At 39.7% G+C, this 24,030-nt stretch overlaps 1 protein-coding gene across 1 annotated transcript; it reads left to right on the top strand.

Moving 5' to 3' along the window:
- The first annotated feature begins 16,922 nt into the window (after nucleotides 1–16,922).
- LOC129150553 (syncytin-1-like) lies at nucleotides 16,923–19,904 on the top strand. Its single transcript, XM_054722349.1, is given in 4 exon segments — nucleotides 16,923–17,090; nucleotides 17,714–18,787; nucleotides 18,789–19,210; nucleotides 19,212–19,904. Coding segments are annotated over 4 exon segments (1,824 nt in total). The 3' UTR covers nucleotides 19,372–19,904.
- The last annotated feature ends 4,126 nt before the right edge of the window (nucleotides 19,905–24,030 follow it).

Here is a 24,030-nt window from a genome sequence, read left to right as displayed (position 1 = left end):
ATTCAGCAACATCTAATTTAGTGTATAATAACCATAACTAATCATTTAAAATACAATTTTGCTTTTCTTTTCAACTCACCCCCCCCACACACACACAAAAAAACAACAACAATGAAACGCCAACTGCTGTTGAAGTTTGCAGTGCATAGCCTACTGCATCCCACTGCTCTTGTGATAAGCCACACAGTGTGAATTATTCTTTGGTTTGGAAGTCCTCTATCTAAAAAACAAAAACAAAAAATGTGCATCTACTTATCTCATAGTGGTGCTTTTGGAAAATTACTCTATATAAAATTTAAAAAATGTTTAAATTTTGGAAGAGATGATTAACTCACTATATATAGTGTATCCATAATATTAAAAAAATATTAACTCAAAATGCTCCATTTTGTGGTGATAATGTCTATGTTTTTTTAATTGTGGTAAATACACATACCCTAAAATTACCACTTTAACCATTAAGTGTATTAATTAAATGTAGTTAACATTATTATTTTTTTATTTTTTTTTTTTCTGTAGTTAACATTATTAACTACCATAAATTTACAATTGAGTTTGTATTAAATATATTTTCTGGGTTGTGCAAACAATTTCCCAAAATTTATTATTTGGCAAAACTGAAACTCTATGCTCCTTGCACAGTTCCCCATTTCCACTTCCTGCAATTCCTAGAAATCATTATTCTACTTTCTGTCTTTATAGCTTGGACTGCTATAGATTTCTCATACAGGTGAAACCATACAATATATGTCCTTTTGTGACTCATTTATTTCATAATGAGTAATGTCCTAAAGGTTCATCCATGTTGTTGCATGTGTCTGAATTTCCTTTCTTTTTTATGCCTACGCAATATTCTATTGTATGCATAAAACCCATTTTGCTTATCCATTCACCTGTCAATGGACACTTGGGTTGCTTCAAGTGTCTATGTTGGCTATTGTGAATAGTGTTGCTAGGAACAGGCGTGTACTTACATAATGTTTTTAAATTAGCCTAAGAGATGAGACTTACTAGCAATTTCACAAGCTCCAAATTCTTAAGCTTAAATAAAATTTTAAGTTGAAACAGTAGAACTGGCATTTCTCTTTTACTGCTCTCCCTCTCTGATCTGGTGCATTTCAATCATTTTGACCTAAAACATCCAGAAAAGTCCTGCAATTCCAAAGATAACATGAATTTCAGGGCCATCTGAAAAGCTTTACAATGTAAAATAAGCCAGGATCCCTTTTTTTTTCCTTATCTAAGACTAAAACTTCACCTTTTTATTTAGATTTATCCACACTTATCCCATCAGAATATCCTACTGTCTTAAAATAATTTTTACACTAGGTAGAGATTTTTATTTACTTATTCTGGAATCTCGGTTTTTCTGAAAGCTGAACTCCATTGCATTATATATATATTTTTATTGTAAGTAAAACTCTACTTGGTTTTTAAAAGATTTTATAAGATATATATAGAATTTGTACCTTTTATTATTTTTATTTTTTGACAATTTACTTAGCGGGTCCCAGTGCAATATCCACAGAAAACACTCAACATAGTTAAGTAAATTGTGCTGCCTAAGAAGTATATTTCACAGATCCCCTGTGCCAGCCTTGCTTTCCTCGGTTCTAAGTGTATTAAGGGTTATCACCAGGCAACAATAGAATTTTACTCCCTGTGAGCCTGATTCATGGTCATCTTGTTGTCTGGGGTAAATCTGCTTTAAAACCAATCTGGATTATTTCTGTCTTAATGGCTTCCCGAACCGCCCCAGTAACGGCAGGTGCAGAGAATTTGGTACCTGCCTTTGCTCTGTGCTGGGTATTTATAAGCTTCATGGGCATCCCTTATAACAAACACTCACCTCTTCAAACTGCTGCATTATAAAAGCAGCCATTTTATAGAAATCATGGGCCAGTCTCAACTGCATGTGTGAAAAAGTTGCCCCATGTCAGGTCCAACACCACTGATATCATTTTTATTTGGCTTAACATGTCTGTCTGCCTTCCGTGCAGAAGTTGTTTGCACATGTGTTTGCAATTGTATTAACTTTTGACTCCTTGCTGAATTGCCAAATGATACCAGATCTCTGCTTGCCATTCTGTCAGAAAAGCCTCTCTCTGTACTTTGTAAAAGGACTATCATTAACTACTATGCATTAATTATTTGCAAGTATGTCCCTTTGAGTCTATAGACAATGCTCCTGTAGAGTCTTTCTTATAGATTTATCAGGCATAAAGATCTGTCTATACTATAGGGGCATGTAATTCAAAATATGTAATTAAAAAAGAGACAGCTGCACTATCAAAAATGAAAAATACCTGTGAATATTTAAAGATTCAAAACTGGATTTGGAAGACTTGAAGATGAGAGATTTCTGATATTAAAATAAGCAATGCCACCCTAACCTGTTTGGCTCAGTGGATAGAGCGTCGGCCTGCAGACTGAAGGGTCCCAGGTTCTATTCCAGTCAAGAGCATGTACCTTGGTTGTGGGCACATCCCCAGTAGAGGATGTGCAGGAGGCAGCTGATCGATGTTTCTCTCTCATCAACGTTTCTAACTCTCTCTCCCTCTCCCTTCCTCTCTGTAAAAAATCAATAAGATATATTTAAACAACAACAACAAAAAACAAACAAGCAATGCCTAGCTTGTATAGCAATTGCATGAATGAATCTTAACTCATATTATAAATCTTGAACACTCAAGGTGCCAGAAAAGTACATGTCCTTTTGTATCTGCCTTCCCCAGCAAATTCATGGCCTCCCATTATGGTTGCTAAGATACATGAAACATTCTGAGTGGGTGTTTTTTTCTTTCATACAAAGTAGGTAAGTTCCATAATGGTACACAAATTACTGAAATCAAGATGTTAGAAAAAGCTTTATGTTTTGATAACATGTTAAATTTTATATTCAAGCCCCTAGCTTGATCCACAATCTGACTGGATAAGGACTACAGAAAAGGGCATGTATGAAACATCAAAAGACATATGCTTTGACCATGAACTCTTTCTTCTAGACACTCATGGGAACTGAAATTCCTTCCCAGTACTCAGCCCTTGGAGAAAGGACTTATCTTCTCCAGAGAAAGACTCTGTCTAACCTGCGGAAGAGTTTGAGAATATTCCTCTGTTGTATAATATGAAGCATTTTCTGAGCAAAACAAAGGTTTATGCAAAATTGCCTATTTCTAGAATAAATGAACTTATTAAATAATTTAATTGTCATATTTAAAAGAGATGTTTTGAAACTGGTGTTCATGCATATCTAAGATAAGGGAAATCAAGAATTACTTAGTGACAGAAGAAAAATATCTGCTTTTCAAAGAAAAAATTCTGACACAGAAACTTCCAGCTTAGGAAAATTAAGCTGTGATAATGATGGTTGATTGCTAGTTAAGAAACAAGGAAAAAAAAAACAAAACAGAATCAGGAATAACTAATAGTCATAAAATGATACAAACAAAATTAATAAACATTTTTAATATATTGTGAAATAAGTACTGAAAGAATAAGAATTCAAATTCATATATTATAGCTAATTAAGGTAAATCCTGGAGCAGCATATACCAGCTTAATAATTTCCTCTAAAAATAGCTGTCTGTTTTCTCTGTGATTTTGATCCTGCCATAGTGTGAAATATTATGCAAATGCAACATTTTCTTTTATGTTTGATTTGAATTTTTATTTCTTTCCATTTCTTTGAACTTCCTAAATATCCCTCACTGCTTTTATGGCTCAGACAAATGATCAAACTACTTAAATTCATGGAATGTAAGCATTTGTTTGAATATATTGAATTATAATAACTGTTTTTTAAAAAGACTTGTTCTTGTGAACCTCAAATATTGTTCACCTTGGGTGTTTCTCTGTTTTAACTATCTGAATAAAATTTTAATGTCATTTTTTGAACAATATTAGATATAAATTATAATTTTCTAATTTGATAGGTTCATCTTAAACTGTAGTTTCAATATAACTAATTGACTTTAATACCTTGGACTAATCTGAAATCGAGTTAATGAATAAGGATTAAGAAGATTAAAATTATAAAGAAAGAGAATGCAAATGATCTGAGTCACCAAGCATGGTTTTAACTTACATATTCATGTTTATAGAAAGTGTCTGTGATATTTGTAATACTTTAATTAAGGTCATAGCAGCTTTAATGTGGTAAATGTATTATGAGGACAAGATCTGTATATTTGTGTTTGTGTGTGACTGTGTGTATGTTTAAACCAAACATATAAATGTAGATTGTTATTATTCAACAAAGTTTATGAAAGACAAAAAGGAAAATTCAATAGCTGGGAAGAAAACTGTCCTCATTCAGGTGTTAATGGGAAGCAGCACCCTGGGCCTGTTTGAGTGCCCAGAGCGCACACAGCCTACTTATCACGAAGAATCTTATTTCCCAGTGGCCTGTTGACTCTTTGGGTTTTGTTGTTTTTAACAGATGCTCTCCACTTCTGGAAAGAGCTAGAATTCTTAGCAATTATTACTTGTTGCTTTGCTTATTTGGAATATTCTTATGCTAAACCAGGACTGGAGCTATTTCTTATTTCCAGGTGGTACTAGTATCTGTGACTTATATTGAGAGTTTACATAACAATAGCTTTCAGGCCCCAAATGCAGAATTATAAAACTACTAGTGGCCCAATGCACGAAATTCATGCAAGAGTAGGCCTTCGCAGCTGTGGCTGCCTGGATCCCTCCCTCGCAGTCGTGGTGGCTGCCTTGATCCTGTGGCTGCAGCCCCGGCTTCATCTCAGAAGGATGTCCGGAAGGACATCCGGTCTAATTAGCATATTACACTCTTATTATTATAGATGGGATTTTTTTACACTTTCCCACTTCAAAAGGGAAGGAGGCTATATATAGCTAGAGAGGTTTAATATCCCCATATTTTTAATTAGGTCACTATTTTATGAGCTATCTTTTTATTAAGCTACAATATAGGAAAGTCATTCAAATCAAATGGAGGAGCTAAGTTTTACCCATGTCTATTATATAAATGTAAAATATTCTTCAAATTAATACATTTAAATAATGATATACTTTTCAGAATGCATAGGTGCATAGTTATGTTTATGTGCAAAAACTGGTTTAATGACTATCCCTAAGTTAATGTTATAAAATATATTGTTTCATGGTTTTAAAATATCTTTGTTGATTGAGGGTACTTGTGACACACAGTTTATTGGATAAGTTGGAAGTCTCTAGAAATTTGTCGATGTCCTCACGGTCTACAATAAGTCCTGAACTCAGTGTAATCAGTAACTAAAGATTCCATCAATAGTTTAGTACAACGATTTTCAACCTTTTTTATCTCATGGCACACATGAACTACTAAAATTTTATGGTGCGCCAAAAATATGTTATTTATTTTGCTGATTGGACAGAAAAAGTATAATTTTGACTCATTCACACTAGATGTCTATTGTTGTGTTGGCTGTTGTCATTTCTTTTATTTTTTATTTGACAATCTAAGGGAAAAGAGGTCAGTGTCCCTGACTAAATAGTCGGGTATTGCATGTTTAAAAATTGCTGAAAATGTCTGGTTATTATAATTATAATACCCCAAAAGAGGATTCTATAACTTTCCATTTTTATATTTGTTTATCACTATAATAAACCTACTGAAACTCTTAGTCTTAAAACATGATAGCCTCGACAAGGACTGTGCTAGTTGCTCTTGACAGTCTGTGGATAACTGTGTAGTAGCCACAGGAGTCCAGGTGGGAGCTGGCACCACCTTTAGCACATTCTTGTCAGTCTAGTTTGAGGAACTGAGTCAGGTTTTCCAGCCCTTTTCATTCAGAGGCAGATGCCTCTACAACTAACTCAAGATGAAATGAAAAAGTATTGATTACATGGAAAAAATGAAATTAGTGATAGAGTTTGTGAGATTATTTGTTTGTAATATTATTGGTTTCTTTTGTAAAATTCTATTTTCTGATGAATGTATAAGAAAATCTTTGTCTTTATCTACCTAACTTCTCAATATAGTTGGCTCTGTTTGTGTAAAGTGAAATGCAACATTTTTTTGAGTGGTATCTGAATTTAAATGACCCTTTAGAATTGAGGGAAAATATCCTAAAGTTGGCATACTAAAGATTCTAAGAGACTATTTAACTAAACAGTGTCCACAACCTATTATTCAGAATCTATAGTTTTTAACACCTATTTATATCTTTTTGAATTCTAGGATTCTCAAAACGTTATTTGAAAAATACTACAATAGTGTTCATCTATTCCCCAGATTTTCAGAAATGTTCCTTTTTACACAGATTAGCCCTTAAAAATCTCCTTATTATTTTAACTTAAAAAAATGTCGGCTTTGGGAGAAATTTCAGCTTTGACTCTCTTCATATTAGCAGACAATTGCTATAAAATGTGATTAGGAATTATCAGTGGGCTCAAGTTGGTATTTGGCCAATTATAACCTGCAGACATGTTATAGTTTGTTTTAAGCAGCTTAAATGAAACACAAAATCAGCATTTAAAAAAACCAAGAGATTCTGAATGAAAATACTAATTTCTGGCATTTCCTGATAAAATGGAATATCTGTCAATGTTAGGGATGCCTTCCCTCATGACAACTATCAGCTGCTGCTAAAGTAGTGCTGCCTCATACGGAAGGTGCCCTGGATGGAACCCCCTGCTGGGCCACTTTACTTATGTTACTTGGCCTGGCCACTGCAGTCATTTGAGTTTACAGTCCCTGATTTCATGGTCATTGACCTTAGATGTGTTCCTAAACATTTATTGAATCTCTTCTCAATAAACGGGAAAGATTGAGAACAGAAAACTTAAACTAAAGCTCATAGCCTCTGTAGAGATAATAAGAGCACAGAAAGTTTCATCTTTCTAGACAATGAACAGTATTAGAAATGTGTCATACTAAGATGAAGAAGCCCACTTCAATCAATCAAACATTTGATAGGTAGGAAAAATATCGTGGCATTGTAAGGGAAAAATTAGCAGCACTACAAAGTGAAAAATGTATTCTCTTTATGTCAGCATAAATTTTTCAGAGTGTAGCATGAAACTTACACTAAGCTTTTGATTAACCCCATATACATTAACCCCATATATAATTATTTTTTTCTCCACTTAGGCATTTTTGCACAACTCTAATGACAAAGTTACTGTGTGCTGGAAAACATGTGATGACACTCTCCTAAAAGTACTCGATTAGGTATTTGGAACTGAATGAGAAGGGACTGTGAAGAGCACATAATTTATCGGCATAATCTGAATTGTAATCAATCACTTTCAGTTACAAGTAACAAAATAATTCACCTATCAAAAATTTCTGAGACCAAAGTTGAAAAGAAATCATAAAATTATGTGAATGAGTATAGAACTAAAGTATTCACAGCCTAGAATTAATTTGTATTCACTGAAATAGAATTACTTTAACCATTTGACTAAGAATATCTTTTCTCAAATAAATTGTTTTAAATATTTTCAATGATTTCTTTTTGCAAAATAAGCTCTGAGAATCTCAGCTATGATTTGACATATTAATTGGATTAGAGTCCAGTTTTCATTATTAAAAAATCACCAAATATTTAATTTGATAGTTTTTTTAATCCAAAGTTCAGTAACAAGACATTAAAACTATGAGGGAATATATTAGAAAAATATGAAAAGATGAATAAGACAATAATTATGGCCAGAGGTAGAATTGGTTCTAAATATTTTTTCAAAGTGTTCCATGAAGAGTTGGCTACTTTAATCCATTTGAATACTTACAGACCATTTTAAACCTTTGAGAATCTTAGCAAATGGATGAATAGCTAGTCCTTTTTTTAAAAAAAAAACTTTAATCAAACATTTCAGCATGAATTCATTCACTCAATACTAAGGGTCATTTCCTCTGAAATTATCCATAAATCTTTGAAGTCCTGTGTTAGAGAAATGTAAAATTTAACAACATTTTTTTAAAGTTCTGAAATTAAACTATGCTGCATTTTTAATGGAACCCTAAGTTGCGTACAACATCCATAATCCTTTGGGAAGCTACTAAAACACAAAGAAGTTTAGAAGAGATTTTCTGAAATGTTGCTCTGCTAGCCACTTTAGCTCTTGATTTCAAATGAAATATTATGTACTCTTTTAGAAATAGGCCTTTAATCTTTGGTAAAAATTTTCCTCTACTGCTAATGTGTTCTGTGACCTTGAACAAGTTATTTATTTGGGGGCTTTTGATTAACCCCACATATCATTAAAGTGATGAGTCTTTGAACTTTGTAAAGAATCTGAAATTAGTTATATGTCAACATTTTGGTGCTATGCATTTTTTTTTTTTAGTTTTAATTTTGAAATAATTCTAAATCTATAGAAGACTGACAAAAATAGTTTCTATATAATCTTCATTCAACTTCTTTTAATGTTAATATCTTATAGTACTATGATATATTTGTCAAAACTAAGAAATTACACATTAATACATTTTATTAATTAAACCTTTGGCTTTGATTGGATTTCACCAATTTTTCTACTGCTTTGTTTTCTGTTTATGGATTTAATCCCAGATCCCACATTGCATTTAGTTGTCATGTTTTTTATGTCTCTTTCAAATTGTGATAATTTCTCAGTCTTTTCTTGTCTTTATGATTGATACATTTTTGAAGATACTGCTTAGGTACTTTGTTAAATGTCCCTTAGTTTGGATATGTCTGATGTTTTCTCATGAATATATGGAAGTTTGGGACTTAGGGGAAGAATGCCACAGATATTACATACTCTTTTTATTGCATTATATTAGGATTAAGCATGATAATAATATTACTTTTCACTGGTGAGGTTCATATTGATCACTGATTATGTAGGTCAGGTTTCTCTGCTCTAAATTTTCTATTTTTCTTTTTCCATACTCCATTTGCTAGAAGTAAGTCACTAAGTTCAGCCCACACTAAAGTCAAGGGGAATAAAGCTATATTTCTTAAACAGAAGGGCATCAAAGAATCTGTGACCATATATTAAAACTCTACCATATTTAGTAAATTTTGTAAAGGAACTTTAAGGCTATTCAAAGATCCTGTTTCACCTATTAATTTTAGCACTCCACTCACCAATGGATCAGGATAATGCAGTTTAGTCTACATCAGTGATGGTGAACCTATGACACTCATGTCAGCACTGACATGCGTGTCAGCACTGACACGTGTAGCCATTTCTGATGACATGCGGCTGCTGGGGCGGCCGCATGCCGAGGATGAAACATTTGCTGCTCCTGAGGATGAAACATTTGTGAAATAACGTTTTTTCTTCAAAGTGACACACTACCAGAGTTATGCTCAGTTTTTTGGCGAAGTTTGACACACCAAGCTCAAAAGGTTGCCCATCACTGGTCTACATTGATTAATTAAAGTTCTTCTGTAAGAAAGATTTATCCCATATCTCCCATTATTTTATTCAATTATTTACTCATATCAGTATAGCCTCATGGAGATTAACATGATTTTTAAGATTTTAAAATTGATTTTTAGAGAGAGAGGGAGAGGAAGGTAGAGAGAGAGAGAGAGAGAGAGAGAGAGAGAGAGAGAGAGAGAGAGAGAGAGAGAAACATCGATGTGAGAGCATACCATCAATTAGCTGCCTCCTGCACCCTCCCTACTAGGGATCCAGCCTGCAGTCTGGGCATGTGTCCTGACCAGGAATTGAACTGACAACCTTTTGGTGCATGGGATGATGCCAACCAACTGAGTCACACTAGCCAAAACTACATTATTTTTTGTGTTATGATATTTTACATTATTATTATATTGTTTAAATTGTTCAAACTTTTGCCATTGGGAATTCTCTTGGCTTGGCCTGTGAGTCTCTTTGATAGGACCCAACATGGTACCATGTTTTGCTTCTGTGTGTGTTTACTTCTTTACTTTTTGTCACCAGAATTTAATGTTCCAGGCTCATCTTGTGTTTTCCCTGCCTCAGTCCTAAAATTAGCTATTTCTCCATGGAGTCCTGATTCCTTTTATTGGACAATGATATCTGCATTCTTTTCCTAGGACTTCCATACAGGTTACCATGAGCTAGATGGTTTAAAAACAATAGAAATTTATTGTTCCATAGTTTAGAAAGCCAGAGTTCTGCAATCAGTAGGACTGATTCTTTTAGGGGACTCTGAAGGATAATTTGTTACATATCTCTCTCCTAGTTTTTGGTGCTTGCTGGTAATTTTTGGCATTCCTTGGTTTCCAGTTTCATGGCTCCAATCTCTGCTTGTTTCATTGCATGGGCCTTTTCTTCCTTGTGTACCAGTCTGTGTCCTCTCCTGTTCTTATAAGGACACCGGCCATTGGATTTAAGGCCCACCCTAAACTAATATGACCTCATATTAAATAATGATATCCACGAAGACCCTTTTCCAAATAAGGTAATATTCTGAGGTTCCAAGTGGACATGACTTGAATTTTGGAGGGATACTATTCAGCTCACTAAAGTAATTAGAAAACAAGATCTGGGCACTACATTTTAAATAGGAAAATTATTGTGTGTGTATGTACTTTGCTCAATGATAGACTGCATACACAATAGTGGTCCCAAAGATTATAATGGAGCTGAAAAATGCCTCTTGCCTACTGATGTTGTAGCTGCTGTAATGTTGTAGTGGAGTGCATTAATTGTGTGTTTGTAGTGATGCTGGTGTAAACAAACCTACCATGTTGCCAGTCGTATAAAAGTATAACATATAATTATGTATAGTACATCACACTTGATAATAACAATTAACAACTATTACTGGTTTATGTATTTACTATCCTTTTTTATTTTAGAGTTTATTCTTTTCAACTTATATATAAATAAGTTTGCCGTAAAACACTATGTTATGTTACACTGACAGCAGCCTCATACATCTGTTTGCTATGTGTCTTGATTACATTATTTTCTCTCATGCTTGATTTAATATTGTATTGATATATACAGTAACATGCTGTGTAGGATTGTAGTCTAGGAGTAATCCTATATAATAAAAGGCTAATATGCAAATTGACCAAATGGCAGAACGACTGGTCTCTATGATGTGCACTGACCACCAGGGGGAAGACACTCAACACAGGAGCTGCCCTCTGGTGGTCAGTGCACTACCACAGGGGAAGCGCCACTCAGCCAGAAGCCGGGCTCAGAGCAGGTGAGCACAGCGGCGGTGGTGGGAACACCGAGCTGAGTGGTAAGGAGTAGCGAGCAGGTGGGCGGTAAGGAGAGTGGGGTCCTGGACTGCAAGAGGGAGTGGGCCTAAGCCGTCAGTCAGACATCTCCCAAGGGCTCCCAGACTGCGAGGCAGGAGGCCAGGCTGAGGGACCCCCTTGAGTGCAGAATTTCGTGCACCAGGCCTCTAGTAGTCTATTATATATATAAATAAAAATGTGTTGTTTTTTTTTAAATTTTACAACCTATTTGACAAGTACATTGCTGTACCCCTTTACTTCACATTACATTTCTAAGTCAAGAAACTTCTTTAAATATACATGCTTCAACTTACAATTTTTTGATTTTATAATGGTATGAAAGCCATATGCATAATAAATTACATGAGACATTTGACACTATATAAAAAATAGTCTTTGCATTAGATCATTTTGCTCAATTATAGGCTAATGTAAGTGTTGTGAGCACCTTAAGGTAGGCCAAGCTAAACTATGGTACAGATAGGATAGGTACATTAAGTGCATTTTTACTTACAATACATTCAACTGAACACTGGGTTTATAGGGACATTTCCCCATTGTAAGTTGAGGTGCATCTGTACTATTGAAGATACATTTAATCTATGAATTTACAATATGTAAATTTCAAAATATCTTTGTAGAATTCAAATCTTATATTCTAGGTTATAATGATACTATTAAGAAAGTTTATTTTCAAATGACCTGAGAAAAACTAAAACCATAAAATTCATATTGCTTTCGTTTAGCTTAATTTAAATTGTAATATTTAAATTGAGAAATATAAAGATAGAGCAAAGATCTACCATAGCAAGTACAATGTATCCACTACCCACATTTAACACACGATTTGTTTGTTTTTGCAAAATAAAATTTTAAAAAAAGTAAATTATTATAAAAAGAATTAATTCATTAGTATAAAATTAAAGACCTGCTTTTTATCATGTACTAGAGGCCTGGTGCACAAAATCTGTGCATGGGGGGGGGTTGTATCCCTCAGCCCAGCCTGCACCCTCTCCAATCTGGGACCCCTTGAGGGATGTCCGACTTCCCGTTTAGGCCTGATCCCGGATCGGGCCTAAACGGGCAGTTGGACATCCCTCTCACAATCCGGGACTGCTGGCTCCCAAAAGCTCACTTGCCTGACTGGCTGATTGCCCCTAACTGCTTCTGCCTGTCAGCCTGATCACCTCCTAACCACTCCCCGGCCAGCCTGATAGATGCCTAACTGCTCCCCTGCCGACCCGATTGCCCCTAACTGCCCTCCCCTGTAGGCCTAGTTACCCCCAACTGCCCTCCCCTGCTGGCCCAGTAAACCCTAACTGCCCTCCCTTGCCAGCCTGGTCGGCCCAACTACCCTTCTCTGCCGGTCTGGTCACCCCTAACTGCCTTCCCCTGCTGACCTGATTGCCCACAACTGCCCTCTCCTACCAGCCATCTTGTGGCAGCCATCTTGTGTCCACATGGGGGCAGTCATCTTGTGTGTTGGAGTGACTGTCAATTTGCATATTACTCTTTTATTAGATAGGATATTCAAACTCATATCCATAATAATAACCATATATCCACAAGCATAGCATTATGTGTTGTTATATTTATGTAAACATAATCTACACTAATAAAAGAGAAAATGCTAATTGACCGTACCTTCGCTACACCCACAGCCAATCAGAGTGAGTATGCAAATTAACTCAACAAAGATGGAGGTTAATTTGCATACGCTGAGGGAGGGAGGAGTGAAGACAGCATAGAAGAAAGAGGGAGGGAAAGCAGAAAGCAAGGCAGCTGCGGGAGGGAAAGTGTGGGTGGGGCAGGCGGCGGCGGTGGTGGCAGCGGAGGCAGCAGCAGCGGGTGGTGGAAAAGTGCAGGGCAGCAGCGGAAGGGAAAACATGGGGCAGCAGTGGCGGGAGGAAAGTGAAGGAGGGGGTGGCGGTTGCGGGAGGGAAAGCGTGGGGTGGGGGGAAGAGACAGTGGGAGGAAAGGGAAAGCACCAGGTGGCAGTGGGAGGGAAAGCGAGGGGTGGAGGCGGCTGCGGAGGGAAAGTGCAAAGGGTGGGGGGGCGGCGGCAGGAGGAAAAGCTTGGGGTGGGGGTTGGGGGGTAGAGGCGGCAGGGAAAGTGCAGGGGGGCGGGAGAGGTGGCTGTGGCAGGAGGGAAGCCCACCGGAAGCCCTGTTCTTGCAGGAATCTTCCTGCAATGGGCCTCTAGTATTTATATAAATGACATATTTCTTTTCAATTTTTAAAAATTACTTTTCAAGATTTATTTATGTTAATACATGTAGACATAGGTTTTAAAACAACTATATATTATACAATTATCTGGGTATTAAAAAATATAAAATACTGATTATTAATTCATTTCTTTATTAGTCATAATTTAGATTGTTTCATTTTTCAATCCTGTATAATAAAAGCCTAATATGCAAATGACCCAACAGTGGGGGGTGGGGCCAGCGAGCGGGCAGTGCCCAGCCAGCCAAGGTGGGTGCCAGTGGGAAGAGGGAGGACACGGCGATTGGGGATTGGGGGGCAGCGGCAACCAGCAGTGGCGGAGGAGCTATTGGGCGGCAGGTCAGGCCGCTCACCAGCCAGTGTCATCCCCCTATCAGCCTGAGGGTTGCCTCTTGCAGAGGGAGGCCAGGCTAAGGGATCCCCCCCAAGTGCATGAATTTCTGTGCACCAGACCTCTAGTTTAAAAATAACTCTTCAATATATGTCCATATACAAATGACTGCTGATTTTTAGTGTATGTGGATGCTTAGTTCTATTGAATAATGCTAAATTGTACTCCATAGTGGTTTTCTCATATATATGCCTATTAGCTGTGTAGACAAGGCTCTGCTTTTCCAAGTCTATACTTATTAGTTACTAGAGGCATGGTGCACAAATTCATGCATGGGTTGGGTGCAGCCAGCCTGCCCCGATGGGGGCTGATTGGGGCTGGGCCAGTGGGGCGGGGGATGCAGGAGGTTGGCCAGCTGGGGGGAGGGGCCGTGGGCGGTTTGCTGGCCTGCCACACCCCCAATCAGGGTGGGGGGACTGATTGGGGGCCAGGCCGGCCATGGGGAGGGGCCGTAGGAGGTTGGGGGGGGCAATCAGGACCCTGATTGGGCCAGTTGGCTGTCACAGTGTGCATCATAGTGACTGGTTGTTCTGTTGTTCCAGTCACTTGGCTTTTATATATATATAGATTATCATGTATATATTTATATATTTTTTATATTTTATTTCTCCCACTTGGTAGATATAAAATAGTATTTCATTGCTTTCATAAACTTTAATTTCTAGCAATATTGAGCTTATAAAATATGATTATTGGCAACCAGATTTTCCATTTGTGATTTGCCTGTTTAAATCCTTGGCTCATTTAACTTATTTTTTGTTTATTTTTAGAAATATTTAGTATATTCAGAAACTGAATCTTGATTATTTATAGGCAAAACAAATATAATTTTGCAGTATACAGCTTATGTTTTAACTATCTTTTGTCATACAGAAATTTAAATTTCGATGTACTGAAATGAATCATACATTTCATTTGTTATTGTGTGTAAGTACATGTGTATTACCTTATTTTTTTTCTTAGCCTGAAGTCATATAACTATTTTTTTAAATTACATGTTTATTTCATCTGGATTATATTTTTGCATAATGTAAGGTAAATATTCTTTTACATTTTGTTTTTCCATTTGGACAGCCAATGTTTCCAACATCATGTATTAAAAATCCATTATTGGGCCCTACCTGATTTAGTTCAGTGGATAGAGCATCAGCCCGAGGACTGAAGGGTGCTGGATTCAATTGCAGTCTTGATTCCAGGCCCAGTGGGGGTGTGTGCAGAAGGCAACCATCTCTCACATCGATGTTTCTGTCTCTCTGCCTCTCAGCCTCCCTTCCCCACTCTCTAAAAATCAATGGAAACATATTCTCAGGTATGGATTAATAAAAAAAGTAATAAATAAAAATCCATCATCGGCATAGAGGGAATAAATGTTGGAAAAATATGTAAATAAGTTAAATATACATTACAATTTTAAATATACATTAAAATCCATCATAGCTTCTAGTGGTGTGGTTGTATAACCACTATCCCTGGAATATTCTGATTTGACATATCTGTGTGGATCTGCTTCAGTTCCATTTCTCTGTTTGTGACTTTTCTTGTTTCATTGTCCTAAATAAATTTTGGCTGCCATCATTGACCCAGTATCCCCTTGGCTCAGTGCTATTCAGCCCTTCCCTTTGGAAATCCCATCCTTACACCCTTCCCTAAAATAAATTAAATTTCCTTTAATCAACATCTGAGATGGCTATTCAGCCAAAACACATGCACCATCCACCATGTTAACCTTTCAGTAAGTACTCAATAATTATTCAAAACTGTCTTGCGTTTTCATAGTCTTTTATTCTTCCTTGTGAATTTTAGGGCCAGCATTTCAAATAGTTTAATAAACCCTATCCAGATTTTTTTTTTTTTCTGAAATGTCACTGAATTTATAGAGTAACATATGCTCTCTAACGGATTCGGTGAATGTTTTATTTGAGCACTATTAATTCCTAATACTAAGTTGTGATAGAAACTAGTGTCAGGAGCCAAGAGTCGGTCAAAGGATTAACTCTGACCTTCAGTAAGTTACTGAAACTAGGCCCACTTCCTCTTGCCTGAGGACAAAGCATTTCTTCTGTAGCCGCCCTTCAACCGCCACACCCTTTATCTATAGTTACGACTTTAGCCGATTATCTAGGTCAGCCCCCACCCCTCCTAGGCATCCACCCTTCTAGAAATCACATATAAAGAACGCTGTAAAAAATAAAATTTCAAGGCTTGATCAGAAACCCCTTTGTCTTGCCTCCATTCTTCTGCGTCCCTTGTCTGTCTCTCATTCTCTTAGGTGCGCCGCCTCGGTACCCCCGTTAGAAGACCCCGCTGGCCAGGGCATTACTGGCGCCCAGACGTGGGGCCCGAGGGTCGGCTCTCCGGGGAACATCTGCACATTGGTCCGGCCGGACACCCTCTTGAGTCGCCGCGGAACGCCGTGAGTGAAGACTCGTACCTTGATCGCCGCGGAGCTGCCTGTCCGTGAGTATGATCGCAGTTGAGTTTTGCAGATGATTTTTTCAGACAAGATTTAAGAGTGAATTCCTTGTGAGAATGAGTTTTTGTGCCCTTTGCCTACACTTTGAGCTTCTCGATTCAACCTCCAGTCCGCTAATAAGCACTCGTCTCGCCGATCCGGGAAGAGTTAAGGGTACCGAGATCTGGCTGAGCGAGAACTCTGAATCACCCTGAGGAGTAATTTGTCTCTGGTCGGTTCCTCGTCACGTCTCTCGCAAACCCTGAGCTCGCTTTGTCTTAGTGGTCGTTATCCTGGCATGGGGCTTATACATCCCGACCTATGATACGCGAGCAGGGGCCTTTGGGCAAACAGAGATTGTTGACGAGACAACTGTCCTAGGCAACGGAAACTCAGGGCTGACCTGGCACGGGGTTTATACGTCCCAGAGGCTTACGCGGAGGAGGCAAAAAATTGAGAAGCTCCCACATTGACATGGGCACCTCTCTCAGTTCTCACAAGGTATTCCTCGGTGGGCTCAAGGAGTCCCTCAGGACGCAAGGAGTAAGGGTAAAAAGAAAGGCATGTCCCTGGTTTCCACTAGAGGGCACCATCGATTCAAAGCGATGGAAAAGAGTGGGCGACGCCCTTCAGGATTATTATGAGACTTTTGGCCCAGAGAAAATCCCTAAGACCCCCTTAGATGATAAACTCTCCCCAGAAGATCAAGAAACCCTTGATGAACAGGCTGCTCATTGCCACGACGGTGAAGATCCCTGGGGTCTCACTGCTCCTGCTCTTCAACAGCCTCCTAATGAAGCTTACAGCTCCAAATCTATCCTTTAATTCTGACCCCATCAGACAAGCTAAAGTCTCTCTTACCCGAGACATATCCTCTTTCCAAGCCCTCGAGGCAGAACTTCTACTACTAACCCAAACCCTTCCAAACCCGTCCCAAAAAACCTGAACCACGCTTTTCCCGTCACCCGCAGTCAGGGTTCCCGCCCTACGGTCATTGAGGAAGAAGAAGAAGGCTCTGACTCTCAAACTCAAAATCCAGACTCAGACAATGAAGCTTCAGACACTGAAGACCCCAACCCTAGCCAGAGTAACACATCTGAACAAAAATACCGCCGCCTTAATCTTAAACATCTTAAAGCCGCGGTCAGTAACTATGGCCCTACGGCCCCCTTTACCATCGCCCTTCTCGAAAGCTTAAGTGACAAATGGCTCACACCTAATGACTGGCTATCCTTAGCTCGAGCCACGCTTTCAGGAGGTGATTATGTCCTTTGGCGTACAGACTTTGTTGAAAACTGCCGAGAAACAGCCCAACATAATAATGAAAGTAAAAACTCCCGCTCGTGGACCAGAGATAAACTTCTTGGCAGACCCCCCTATGAAACCAATGAAGTCCAGGCCAAATTTCCCCCTGGTTTACTAGCCCAAATCCAAGTCGCCGGTCTTAAGGCTTGGCGCCGTCTCCCCCCTAAGGATTCTGCCACTACCTCGCTAGCCAAAATTCGCCAAGGGGCTGACGAGCCTTACAGTGATTTTATCAGCCGCCTCACGGACGCCGCTGAAAGATTAGTAGGGGGAGGATTCAAGCAAGGATGGAGATGTGTTGGGAAGCCCAAGGTTATAACTACAATTGAGGGCAAACCAGGGCAGTGTCCCAGTAATTGCCAACACGTCGTAGAACTCCACTCGACCTGCTACAACAGTGTCCAGCAGTGTACCCACACAGATGGTAAAATATATCTAACAGCCATTCTCCAGAAAACTAAACTAGGAACCATGGGAGGTGAGCTTGATTTCTCCAGCTCAACAGGTCACACTAAATATGCCCAAGCCTCCTGCTCTGGCGATGTTGGAAAAGATACTTGTTGGCCGCCACAAGCACCTATTCATATATCTGATGGTGGTGGGCCAACAGACAGAGTAAGAGAATCCATAGTTCAAAAACAAATCGAAGAAATTATTAAACTCATGTATCCTCCCCTCCAATACCATCCATTGGCTCTCCCAAAGTCTCGGGATGTAGATCTTGACACCCAGACAAGTAACATCCTAGAAGCCACTCTCATAGCTTTAAATGCCTCCAACCCTCACCTTGCTGGAGACTGCTGGCTATGCATGACTATTGGAACTCCCATGCCTACAGCTATTCCGGCATCCAATTCCTCCATCACTGAAGGTACCAATTGTAGTCTTAATGTCCCCTTCAGGGTTCAACCCGTATGTTTCAACCTTTCTATCTGCTATCAAAGAACATTCCAAAATGACAGTTATGATCCAGATGTGGGATTTATAACCTTTTCTAACTGCTCCAAAATTACTAACTACTCTGAGCCCCTATGTCCTGCCCCCGGGCAAGTTTTCCTTTGTGGCAATAATCTAGCCTATACAGCCCTGCCAACAAATTGGACTGGACTTTGCTTACAAGCTAACATTCTCCCAGACATCTCCATTATTCCAGGGGATGAGCCTGTTCCCTTACCCAGTCTTGATTACATTGCTGGGCGTAGTAAACGGGCTGTCCAATTCATCCCCTTACTCGTTGGTCTAGGGAATCTCTGGAGCCGTAGCTTCCGGCACAGCAGGTCTAGGAGTAGCAATACACTCCTACACAAAACTCTCTAATCAATTAATTGATGATGTCCAAGCTCTTTCAGGGACCATTAGTGATCTTCAGGACCAAATTGATTCTTTAGCAGAAGTCATATTACAAAATAGAAGAGGGTTAGATTTGCTCACGGCAGAACAGGGAGGGATATGTTTGGCTCTACAGGAACGATGCTGCTTCTACGCCAACAAGTCTGGCATCGCCCGAGACAAGATCAAGAAGCTACAAGAAGACCTCATCAAGAGACGAAAAGAGCTATTTGAGAACCCGCTCTGGAGTGGACTTAATGGACTCCTCCCCTACCTCCTCCCCATCCTTGGTCCCCTTGTTGGTTTTCTCCTTATTCTTACATTTGGCCCTTGGGCATTTAGACCTCGTAAAACAGCAAATAGATTCAGCTTTAGCAAAACCCATTCAGATTCATTATCAACGCCTGGAAATGGCCGATAGGTGGGACTCAGTTTACCAAGAGCTCGAGCACCTCCGGACCCAGACTTGCTCCTTCCCTACGGGGACAGCATCTTAACCAGAGGGATGCTTACCTACGCTCTAGCCAGAGCCAGAGGTATGGGTATCGAACCGGGTGCAGAGCAAAGCATTGCAAGGGAAGGTTGGGATATTTTTCCAACCTCCTCTGGATTTCCCTGAGAGTATACCTGGTTTGCATAGAGGTTGACATCGATAAAAATAATGGCTCTGCCTCTCCTCCCCAAAAGATGTCAAGAGCCACACACGGTGGGTATGCAAAGCCCACGGGAGGAACCAGGTCAATGTCTCCTCGGTCGATTAATGCCCACTCCCGTTTCTTAAACAGAGAGGGAGGAGATGTCAGGAGCCAAGAGTCGGTCAAAGGATTAACTCTGACCTTCAGTAAGTTACTGAAACTAGGCCCACTTCCTCTTGCCTGAGGACAAAGCATTTCTTCTGTAGCCGCCCTTCAACTGCCACACCCTTTATCTATAGTTACGACTTTAGCCGATTATCTAGGTCAGCCCCCACCCCTCCTAGGCATCCACCCTTCTAGAAATCACATATAAAGAACGCTGTAAAAAATAAAATTTTGAGGCTTGATCAGAATCCCTTTTGTCTTGCCTCCATTCTTTGCGTCCCTTGTCTGTCTCTCATTCTCTTAGGTGCACCGCCTCGGTACCCCCGTTAGAAGACCCCGCTGGCCGGGACAAACTAGTGTGTAACTAGTCTTGATACACAATATTTTATGGAGTAACTTTACAAAATCTTAAGACTATAAAGCAATTGTAGAAACTTGAGAGTTATTTTTTTAAGATAGAAGAGTGACTTAACAATCATGTAAAATTAGCTCCTAATGGAAAAATGAGGAACTTGAGGCTCAGGAAACTTGATTGCCTCAGTGTATCACAGTGGAGCCTTCCTAAGACTCACAGCTGGAGCGTGGCTCTCCTTCTTTGTACACCAGAGGATCTTTGATCAAAAATAGATTTGTTGTTATTAAGGGAACTTAAAAATAATTAGATATATTAAATTTTTATATTCTCCTTAATATGTTTTTGATAACTGACTACACTTAAGTATTTTAAAGTGCCCCCAGGTCAATAGGAACATAAGTTGATTGGAGAATATTTAATAGGGATTCTCAGCTGAGAAAATTGGCACATAGAAATCAGCTTTTACTAGTATTTTAATATTTACCTCAAAAGAACTCTAGATTCTTCTCATGTCATATTCTCTTTTCTATTTTTTTATTCTCTCTCAAACCTTTTAACCACTGATGTACTCAGTAAATTACTAGAGGTTTGAAGCATTTCTATCGGCTCTGCTTTGGGTTGATGTACCATTAGCATGCATAGTGCTCAGCAAGTTTTTTGGGTGATGGTTTGGGGAGGATTATGAGGGTGCTGACATGGTTATTCATGAAAACACCTATTTAAGGGTCACGCCCTCATCGTAGTAAAAATTGTTTATGACTGCAGTTCATCTTTTAAAGTCCTGCTTTGCTGTCATCACTTCCATAAAGTTGTTTCTGACACCCTCCAGAGGAAAAGGAGAAAATGTTTTGTAAATAAGTTTATCCTTAAAGAAAAAGGTGAATATAATTTATCATCCTACCTAATAAAACAGTAATATGCAAATTGACCACACCTTTGCTACACCCAAGCCACGCCCACCAGCCAAGCCATGCCCACCATCCAATCAGAGTATGCAAATAAACCCGACCAAGATGGCGGTTAATTTGCATACATAGACGCCCTGAGCTGACCCCCTGCAACGGATTGCAGGGAGCTGGGGTCCGCTGGAGCCGGAGCAGATACCCAGCTCCCGCTTTCGATGGATGGTGGGCGTGGCGGACACCCAGCTCCTCGCTCTGATTGGATGGTGGGCATGGCGAGCGGACCCCCTGCCATCGAAAGCGGGGCCAGCTCCCCTGCCATCGAAAGCGGGGAGCTGGGTGTCCGCTCTGGCTCCAGGCCAAAAACCTCTGCTGGAGGCTTTTGGCCGGGTTCACGAGTGGACACCCAGCTCCCCTGCCATCGAAAGCCGGGGCGGAGGCTTTTGGCCAGGTGCACGAGCGGACCCCCTGCCATCGATTGCAGGGAGCTGGGGATTTCTTCGGCCTGGTACACCAGCGGACCCCCTGCGATTTATCACCTGGGCAGGGAGCTGGGGGTTTGCTTTGGGCCTGGGCAGGAGTGGACCCCCTGCGATTAATTGTAGGGAGCTGGGGGTCTGCTCCTGCCCAAGAGGCTTTCGGTCTGGGCAGGCCTGGGCAGGGCCTGAGCCGGTGATCAGAGGGAGCTGGAGAGGCCTGCCCAGGCCTAAAGCTTTGGCCAGAGGCTTTAGGCCTGGGCAGGGCCCAGCCCTCCATTGGTGTGAACTATAGAGGAAACACCTTTTCTGACTGCACATTGGCTAAGCTTCCTGTATGCCACTGGTAATATTCTTAGTAACTTGGGTAATAAGAATCCAAAAAGGTGTTCTAGGGTTTTTCCACCACACTCCTGGAGAAAAAAATGAAGGTCTGCTGCTGGAGGGCTAAGAAATGTTATATCCTGCCCTAGCCGGTTTGACTCAGTGGATAATGCCTCGGCCTGCTGACAGCAGGGTCTGGGTTCGATTCTGATCAAAGGCATGTACCTAGGTTGCAGGCTCCTGCCTGGCCAGGGCCCAGATCAGGGCTCATGCAGGAGGCAACCAATCAAAGTGTTTCTCTCTGTCTTTCCCTTTCTCTTCCACATTCTCTAAAAGTCAATGGAAACATACCCTCAGGGTGAGGATAAAAAAAAAAAGAAAGAAATCCATATCCTATGAAAGACACATCTTGAAAATGCCTAAAGAAAGTTGTCATTTTTTCTTGGTGAAGGGACTGGAGTCCATGTTGATGAAAACACCTTGGTGGCTGTGGTGACAGGCAGTGGCTGGAGCAGTGGGGTGATGGGGCTGGTGCTTTCCCCTGACCAGCCCGGTTGCCTCCCACAAAGGGAGGCCAGACTGCGGCTTAGGTCCGCTCCCTGTGGGGCACGGGCCTAAGCCATCAGTAGGACATCCCCTGAGGGCTCCCAGTATGTGAGAGGGGGCAGGTTGGGCTGAGGGACCCCTGACCCCCCAGTGCACGAATTTCATGCACTGGGCCCCTAGTAATTGGATAAAAGGTTACCAGATGACATTTTTAAAATGTACTACAAAAACCATGCATTTGGCACTATTGCTTGCAAAACACAAGTAAAAATCCTAGTGAGCCCTAGCTGGTTTGGCTCAGTGAATAGAGTGTCAGCCTGTGGACTTAAGGGTCCCAGGTTCGATTCCAGTCAAGGGCACATGCCCAGGGTTGCCAGCTCAATCACCAGTAGGGGGTGTGCAGGAGGTAGCCAATCAATGATTATCTTTCATCATTGATGTTTCTATCTCTCTCTCCCCTCTCCCTTCCTCTGTGAAATCAATAAAAAGATATTTTTAAAAAAATCCTAGTAATTGGGTTAAAGGAGGACATTTTTTACTTATTTACTCAGGTAGTTTTGCTGAATTTTTAAGCTGGCAGATTCTTGATTCACTTTCTTATTGTAAAGAATTCAAGGAGAAAAAAAGAATCCAGCTTTGTTGTTTACTCATTGGTCCATTTTACAGCAGTTCACGCCGGGATTTGTGATTTCCCGTTCTTTTTAGAATGCATCTACTCAGACAGATATGATTGAAAGGCACTTCTACTTCAAAGCCTCTATTTTCAATAACTTGTAACCAAACTAATTAACTGGTGAAATGAAATGATTCATGCTTATTGTCAGTTGAAAAGTGAATTTAGCTATATAGGGGAAAAAATCCTTGAAGTTATTTTAGAAGATCAGTTGAAATCCTTTAGATATTTTGACAAAAATTCTTTAGTGTATCAACCTTGACTCAAAATCTTTAATATCCAAACAAAGGAACAACTATTCAAGGAACAGTACATTGTGCCCATTTGTTGTTGTTTTTTTAACTGTATTTTTCTTGTTGACACTATTATAGATGTCTGTGCCTCTTTTTGATTCTCCTAATCAAGACCACAGTGTGGCCTAATCATGCTAAATAATTAAATTTCTTATGTTAAAAATAAGACAAGATTTATAAACACTTAGACCATTCAGATATAAAAGCAATAATGAACAACATAAACTGATGAACAAAAAAAGAACCAGAGACATAGAAGCATCGAACAAACTGTCCAACCTATGAGGGAAGGTGGGTGGTGAGGGGGAAAGAGATCAACCAAAGGACTTGTATGCATGCATATGAGCATAACCAATGGACACAGACAGAAGGGGGGTGAGAGCATATGCTGGGGGTGGGAGCAGCTGGGGAGAGGTCAATGGGGGAAAAAGGAGACTCATATAATACTTTAAACATTAAAGAATTTAAATTAAAAAAAATAAAAATATAAAAGCAATTTTATTTTATTTTTCCCCCTTCTCCTTGCTACTCAGAAAGAATAAAACACAATCCTAAGAGGGCAATTTAAATTCTTTTTGCCCTTCCATAATGGGGGTGTATCTCTGACTATAGGAAAAAATTAGATGTCACCTAAGGATGACTATGGAGATGAGAAACCAGCGAATCTTAAGAAAGTTGGACAACAGTGGAGAAAACTCCACTCTCTTATAATACCTGAGTGAGCAGATACAGGGAAGGATCATTAGAGTGACTTGGAATTCTTGGTAGTGGTCTTATTAATTAAACC

The sequence above is a fragment of the Eptesicus fuscus genome, chromosome 10 (genome assembly GCF_027574615.1).
Source record: "Eptesicus fuscus isolate TK198812 chromosome 10, DD_ASM_mEF_20220401, whole genome shotgun sequence".
In the NCBI taxonomy this organism is placed as follows: Eukaryota; Metazoa; Chordata; class Mammalia; order Chiroptera; family Vespertilionidae; genus Eptesicus; species Eptesicus fuscus.
The sequence above is the reverse complement of the archived record's forward strand: the minus strand, read 5'-3'. Positions and strand labels throughout refer to the sequence as shown.